The sequence below is a fragment of the Tachyglossus aculeatus genome, chromosome 23 (assembly GCF_015852505.1).
Source record: "Tachyglossus aculeatus isolate mTacAcu1 chromosome 23, mTacAcu1.pri, whole genome shotgun sequence".
NCBI classification, from domain to species: domain Eukaryota; kingdom Metazoa; phylum Chordata; class Mammalia; order Monotremata; family Tachyglossidae; genus Tachyglossus; species Tachyglossus aculeatus.
Genome location: NC_052088.1, coordinates 4,936,193 through 4,944,174, shown reverse-complemented (window position 1 = coordinate 4,944,174; position 7,982 = coordinate 4,936,193). Strand labels below are relative to the sequence as shown.

At 46.2% G+C, this 7,982-nt stretch overlaps 1 protein-coding gene across 1 annotated transcript in view; it reads left to right on the top strand.

Annotated features, from left to right (window-relative positions):
• Positions 1-758, top strand: part of MPP5 (membrane palmitoylated protein 5) — a 149,073-nt gene extending 148,315 nt beyond the window's left edge. The window contains exons 16-17 of the mRNA XM_038765434.1: positions 365-462; positions 694-758. Of these exons, the coding sequence (XP_038621362.1) occupies positions 365-462; positions 694-758 (163 nt within the window). The remainder of the gene's footprint in view (positions 1-364; positions 463-693) is intronic.
• The last annotated feature ends 7,224 nt before the right edge of the window (positions 759-7,982 follow it).

Below are 7,982 nucleotides of genomic sequence, written 5' to 3'. Positions count from 1 at the left end.
GTTTTGTTTTGTTCTCTGTCTCCCCCTTCTAGACTGTGAGCCCACTGTTGGGTAGGGACCGTCTCTATATGTTGCCAACTTGTACCTCCCAAGCGCTTAGTACAGTGCTCTGCACACAGTAAGTGCTCAATAAATACGATTGACTGATTGATTTAACTGGACCCCAAATACTGGGCTGAATGGATCAGCATGGTGTTTCACTTGATTGGTTGAACCCAAGACCTCTCAGGAAGAAGTTGAAAGGCACAAGTGATTGTTCTCTTCCATTCTACAATCAATCAATAGCATTTACTGGGAACTTACTATGTGCAAAGCACTATACTAAGTGCCTGGGAGAGTTACAAGACACGATCTCTGTCGTCAGGAGCTTACAGTTCCGCGGGGGACATGAAAAAGCTTACGGGAGTAAGAAGAGGCGGGAAAAAAGTGGATACATACAAGAAGAAGTGTTTCAGCAGTTGGGTATGTAAATGTATGTGCACGGAAGAGCTGTGGGTGGGTGGAGGGGCCTACATAAGAAAAAATCTATTTGCATTTTTAATAAGATTCCCCTGACTATGGGCCAGCTCCCAACCCTGAAAAGACTAAGCCTCCCCCAGGTGTAACCATCCAGAGCTAGTTTTGATTCCAGCTTGAACAGGAGCTCCTCGGCGGGGTGTGTACATTCAACACACTACCCTGTTTACCCTTAAGAAAGCCAGAACGCGCCAACAGATAACGACTTAACTTTCTACTACCTGGGACTATCACGATGCTAGAGTTGATGCTGACTAGCTTTCCTAACAGTAAAGCTCTAGGTTTGGGGTAAAGGCTTACAGTTTGGTGAAGAAATCAGAGTTAATTCCTCCGACAAGTTCACGGAGGGCTTCCTAATGGGTCTTAGGAAGAGAAAAGCCTATCTGGCTGGTGATATTTCACCGGGAATCCGGCAGGGAGAGTGCAACACTGACACGGTGTTGGGAAATCAATCAATCAATCGTATTTATTGAGCGCTTACTGTGTGCAGAGCACTGTACTAAGCGCTTGGGAAGTACAAGATGGCAACATATAGAGACACTGCAGCGCACACAATCTACGGGAGCCTGGGGCCTGAAATTTTCTCTCGAAGATTTTTTTATTAGTCTTGTGATGAATCTCTGTTGGGTGGCACAACCCTTGGTGGGTTTAAAACGAGAAATGTGACATATTCTCAGTCCCCTCCTGGAGGGCGAATATGTCCAAGCAGACAGGCAAGCAGGTTCTAGTGACAGAACTGGTAGCTGGAAATATACACAATAAAATGTACGGATGGCTTTTCTAGGCATATTTGACATTATCCTTAAAATGAGCCAGATTCGCTCCGAGGCGCTTCCTCTATCCACTTCAATCTGTTGCTTTTCCTGACAACGGACTGAAAGCACCAAAACCAGTACTGCCAGGACATGGTTAACAGATCTGAGGAGTCTACGGAACAAAGCAGCCACTCTTCGCAGCTACACTGGCGCAACTCTGTAGAATGGCTTAAGCCTCTAAATCTCAATAATTATAACAACAACAATGGTATTTGTTGAGTGCTTACTGCGTGTTAAGCCGAATAATGTTCAGAAAGGACACAGTCTCTGTCCCACGGTCGAAAATGGGGGGAGAAGAAATATTTCACTCCTATCTTACAGCTGAGGCACAGAGAGGTTAAGCGGTCTGCCCAAGGCTACAAAACAGTTGTGGCCCAGGTGGCTACCAGTCCTGTGTTATTTCCATTAGACCCCACTGACCTTCAAAGGCAGGGCTCCCCTACGCCTCTCGGCAGCCCAAGTGACTTCTAAAATCCCACTGTTCAGCTATGATTACGGTCTTGTTTCCAGCTGCTTCAAGAACATCTGACTATATGACAAAGTGTCTGCTGCCATATCCTGGAAAATGTAATGATGCTCTGAGATTAAATTGCTTGATCAAGTGAGCAAGAAAGCGAGCCCATGCAACGGTTTCCCTGTGCATTCCCCCCCTAAAGGGAGTTCAAATGCATTTGGCTCTAGGGATGAACGTTCAAATGCAATCTGAAATAAGGTCAAGGGCATACCTGTAAACTGCACCTAATTCAACCGCAGCCTTACCTATACATCGAAGGACGAATTTAGCTCCACTTTCCCAATTTACCCAGATTCTCTTGCAGATGCAGGTAACCCCCGCAGCCCAACAGGGCATTAGTCCCCCCAAAGAGATCCCCTAATGACGGAAAAAGTCTGGAAGGGAGGCTACAGGCTTGCCCTCCACCAAACTGATTTTGGGTTGAATTACGGGGGAGAGAATCTGCACACGACTCTGCACTCACGCACAAGAACTTGAGTATTAAGGGTTTTTATTTTTCCAACTGTGATCAAAAGGAAGAAGAAAGTCTAACTAGATCATCATTCATTAATAGTGTGGAGTTAAAAGTCAAAATCCCTTTGAGAAGCACACAAATGATGATGATGGCATTTGTTAAGCGCTTACTACGTGCAAAGCACTGTTCTAAGCGCTGGGGGGGGAATACAAGGTGATCAGGTTGTCCCATGGGGGGCTCACAGTCTTAATCCCCATTTTACAGGTGGGGGAACTGAGGCACAGAGAAGCCCAAAGTCACACAGCTGACAGTTGCTGGAGCGGGGATTTGAACCCAGGATCTCTTTCCACTGAGCCATGCTGCACAAATGACTGGGGAAGGCAAGTGGGCTCTCCCAAATGCTTAGTACAGCGTTCTGCCCCCCGGAAGTGCTCAATAAATGCCACTGACTGACGGATTCAGTACGAACTTCTGGAAATCGTATCTTTCCAGACCGTCCCACCTCCGCTAAACTTGGGCAACCGCAGGGATTCGGGGGCTCGGGCATTCCCGAGCCAACCTTCCTGGGAGAGGAACCGCTGGTCCCCCCGGGCCTGGAAGATGGGGGGGCTTTATACGCAGCGTGACCTACGGCAAGAGAGTCGGGGGACGAGGGTTCGAATCCAGGGTCCACCATGTATCTGCTGGGTGACCTTGGGCAAATCACTTCACTTCTCTGTGCCTCAGTTACCTCATATGTAAAAAGGGAATTAAGACTGAGGGCCCCACGTGGGACCACCTGATTACCCTGTATCTACCCCGGCGCTTAGAACAGTGCTTGGCGCTTAACAAATACCATCATTATTATGTACATATTTATATTAAACTCTTACTGTGAAACAACTTGACAGCATGAGTAGGCTAACTAGACTATGTGCCAGACGCTGTACTAAGTGCTAGAGGAGATCCTGGAGAATGTGAGCTCGTTGTGGGCAGGGAATGTGTCTGCAACACTGTTGTACTGTACTCTCCCAAGCGCTCAGTACAGGGCTTTGCACACAGTAAGCACTCAATAAGTACGACTGAATGAATGAACACAAGCTAATCTTCTAGACTGTAAGCCCGGTGTGGGCGGGGATTGTCTCTGGTTATTGCTGAATTGTACTTCCCAAGCGCTTAGTACAGTGCTCTGCACGCGGTAAGTGCTCAATAAATACAACTGAATGAACACAAGCTAATCCTCTAGACTGTAAGCCCAGTGAGGGCAGAGACTGACTCTCTTTATAAATAATAATAATGATGGTATTTTTTTTTAAGTGCATACTATGTACCAAACACTGTTCTAAAATGCTGGGGTAGATATAAGGTGATCAGGTTGTCCCACGTGGGGCTCACAGTCTTCATCCCCATTCAGCAGATCAGGGAACTGAGGCCCAGAGGGACAACCTGATCATCTTGTATCCTCCCCGGCACTTAGAACAGTGCTTCGCACATAGTAAGTGCTTAATAAATGTCATCATTACTATAGCCCCCCGTGGGACAACCTGATCACCTTGTATCCTCCCCAGCGCTTAGAACAGTGCTTGGCACATAGTAAGTGCTTAATAAATGCCAGCATTATTATAACCCCAGTGGGACAACCTGATCACCTTGTATCCTCCCCAGCGCTTAGAATAGTGCTTGGCACATAGTAAGCGCTTAATAAATGTCAGCATTATTATAGCCCCCAGTGGGACAACCTGATCACCTGGTATCCTCCCCGGCGCTTAGAACAGTGCTTGGCACATAGTAAGTGCTTAATAAATGCCAGCATTATTATAACCCCAGTGGGACAACCTGATCACCTTGTATCCTCCCCAGCGCTTAGAACAGTGCTTGGCACATAGTAAGCACTTAATAAATGCCATCATTTTTACTGTTATTATCCTCCCCAGCGCATAGAACAGTGCCTGGCACATAGTAAGCGCTTAATAAATGCCATCACCACTATTATTATTACTATCCTCCCCTGAGCATAGAACAGTGCCTGGCACATAGTAAGCGCTTAATAAATGCCATCATTATTATTATTATTATTATTATCCTCTCCAGTGCATAGAACAGTGCCTGGCACATAGTAAGCGCTTAATAAATGCCATCATTACTATAGCCCCCCGTGGGACAACCTGATCACCCTGTATCCTCTCCGGCGCTTACAACAGTGCTTGGCACATAGTAAGTGCTTAATAAATGCCATTATTATTATTATTATTATTTTACAGTGGAAAAGAGCCCGGGCTTTGGAGTCAGAGGTCATGGGTTCAAATCCCGGCTCCGCCATTTGTCAGCTGGGTGACTTGGAACAAGTCACTTCACTTCTCTGGGCCTCAGCTCCCTCATCTGGAAAATGGGGATTAAGACTGTGAGCCCCCCGTGGAACAACCTGATCACCTTGTATCCTCCCCAGCACTTAGAACAGTGCTTGGCACATAGTAAGCGCTTAATAAATGCCATTATTATTATTATCCTCCCCAGCGCATAGAACAGTGCCTGGCACATAGCAAGCGCTTAATAAATGCCATTATTATTATTATTATCCTCCCCAGCGCTTAGAACAGTGCTTAGTACACAGTAAGCGCTTAGTAAATACCATCATTACTATTATTATTGTTCTCCCCAGCGCTTAGAACAGTGCCTGGCACATAGTAAGCGCTAAATAAATGCAATTATTATTATTATTGTTATCATTATTATCCTCCCCAGCGCTTAGAACAGTGCCTGGCACATAGTAAGGGCTTAATAAATGCTATTATTATTATTATCCTCCCCAGCGCTTAGAACAGTGCCTGGCACATAGTAAGCGCTTAATAAATGCCATCATTATTATTATTATTATCCTCCCCAGCGCTTAGAACAGTGCTTGGCACATAGTAAGCGCTAAATAAATGCCATCATTATTATTATTATTATCCTCCCCAGCGCTTAGAACAGTGCTTGGCACATAGTAAGTGCTTAATAAATGCTATTATTATTATTATCCTCCCCAGCGCTTAGAACAGTGCCTGGCACATAGTAAGCGCTTAATAAATGCCATCATTATTATTATTATTATCCTCCCCAGCGCTTAGAACAGTGCTTGGCACATAGTAAGCGCTAAATAAATGCCATCATTATTATTATTATTATCCACCCCAGCGCTTAGAACAGTGCTTGGCACATAGTAAGCGCTTCATAAATTCCATCATCATCATCATTATTATTATTTTACAGTGGAAAAGAGCCCGGGCTTTGGAGTCGGAGGTCATGGGTTCAAATCCCGGCTGCGCCACATCACCTGGGTGACTTGGAAAAAGTCACTTCACTTCTCTGCACCTCAGTTCCCTCATCTGTAAAATGGGGATGAATGCTATCATAATTATTATTATTATTATCCTCGCCGGCGCTTAGAACAGTGCTTGGCACATAGTAAGCGCTTAATAAATGCCATCATTATTATTATTATTATCCTCCCCGGCGCTTAGAACAGTGCTTGGCACATGGTAAGTGCTTAATAAATGCCATCATCATCATCATCATTATTATTATTTTACAGTGGAAAAGAGCCCGGGCTTTGGAGTCGGAGGTCACGGGTTCAAATCCCGGCTGCGCCACTTGTCAGCTGGGTGACTTGGGGCAAGTCACTTCCCTGGGCCTCAGTGGCCTCATCTGCCAAATGGGGATAAATGCCATCATCATCATTATTGTTATTATTATCCTCCCCGGCGCTTAGAACAGTGCTTGGCACATAGTAAGCGCTTAATAAATACCATCATCATCATCATCATTATTATCATTTTACAGTGGAAAAGAGCCCGGGCTTTGGAGTCGGAGGTCACGGGTTCAAATCCCGGCTGCGCCACTTGTCAGCTGGGTGACTTGGGGCAAGTCACTTCCCTGGGCCTCAGTGGCCTCATCTGCCAAATGGGGATAAATGCCATCATCATCATTATTATTATTATTATCCTCCCCGGCGCTTAGAACAGTGCTTGGCACATAGTAAGCGCTTAATAAACGCCATCATCATCATCATCATTATTATCATTTTACAGTGGAAAAGAGCCCGGGCTTTGGAGTCGGAGGTCACGGGTTCAAATCCCGGCTGCGCCACTTGTCAGCTGGGTGACTTGGGGCAAGTCACTTCCCTGGGCCTCAGTGGCCTCATCTGCCAAATGGGGATAAATGCCATCATCATCATTATTGTTATTATTATCCTCCCCGGCGCTTAGAACAGTACTTGGCACATAGTAAGCGCTTAATAAACGCCATCATCATCATCATCATCATTATTATTATTTTACAGTGGAAAAGAGCCCGGGCTTTGGAGTCGGAGGTCACGGGTTCAAATCCCGGCTGCGCCACTTGTCAGCTGGGTGACTTGGGGCAAGTCACTTCCCTGGGCCTCAGTGGCCTCATCTGCCAAATGGGGATAAATGCCATCATCATCATTATTATTATTATTATCCTCCCCGGCGCTTAGAACAGTGCTTGGCACATAGTAAGCGCTTAATAAACGCCATCATCATCATCATCATTATTATCATTTTACAGTGGAAAAGAGCCCGGGCTTTGGAGTCGGAGGTCACGGGTTCAAATCCCGGCTGCGCCACTTGTCAGCTGGGTGACTTGGGGCAAGTCACTTCCCTGGGCCTCAGTGGCCTCATCTGCCAAATGGGGATAAATGCCATCATCATCATTATTGTTATTATTATCCTCCCCGGCGCTTAGAACAGTACTTGGCACATAGTAAGCGCTTAATAAACGCCATCATCATCATCATCATCATTATTATTATTTTACAGTGGAAAAGAGCCCGGGCTTTGGAGTCGGAGGTCACGGGTTCAAATCCCGGCTGCGCCACTTGTCAGCTGGGTGACTTGGGGCAAGTCACTTCCCTGGGCCTCAGTGGCCTCATCTGCCAAATGGGGATAAATGCCATCATCATCATTATTATTATTATTATCCTCCCCGGCGCTTAGAACAGTGCTTGGCACATAGTAAGCGCTTAATAAACGCCATCATCATCATCATCATTATTATCATTTTACAGTGGAAAAGAGCCCGGGCTTTGGAGTCGGAGGTCACGGGTTCAAATCCCGGCTGCGCCACTTGTCAGCTGGGTGACTTGGGGCAAGTCACTTCCCTGGGCCTCAGTGGCCTCATCTGCCAAATGGGGATAAATGCCATCATCATCATTATTGTTATTATTATCCTCCCCGGCGCTTAGAACAGTACTTGGCACATAGTAAGCGCTTAATAAACGCCATCATCATCATCATCATCATTATTATTATTTTACAGTGGAAAAGAGCCCGGGCTTTGGAGTCGGAGGTCACGGGTTCAAATCCCGGCTGCGCCACTTGTCAGCTGGGTGACTTGGGGCAAGTCACTTCCCTGGGCCTCAGTGGCCTCATCTGCCAAATGGGGATAAATGCCATCATCATCATTATTATTATTATTATCCTCCCCGGCGCTTAGAACAGTGCTTGGCACATAGTAAGCGCTTAATAAACGCCATCATCATCATCATCATTATTATCATTTTACAGTGGAAAAGAGCCCGGGCTTTGGAGTCGGAGGTCACGGGTTCAAATCCCGGCTGCGCCACTTGTCAGCTGGGTGACTTGGGGCAAGTCACTTCCCTGGGCCTCAGTGGCCTCATCTGCCAAATGGGGATAAATGCCATCAT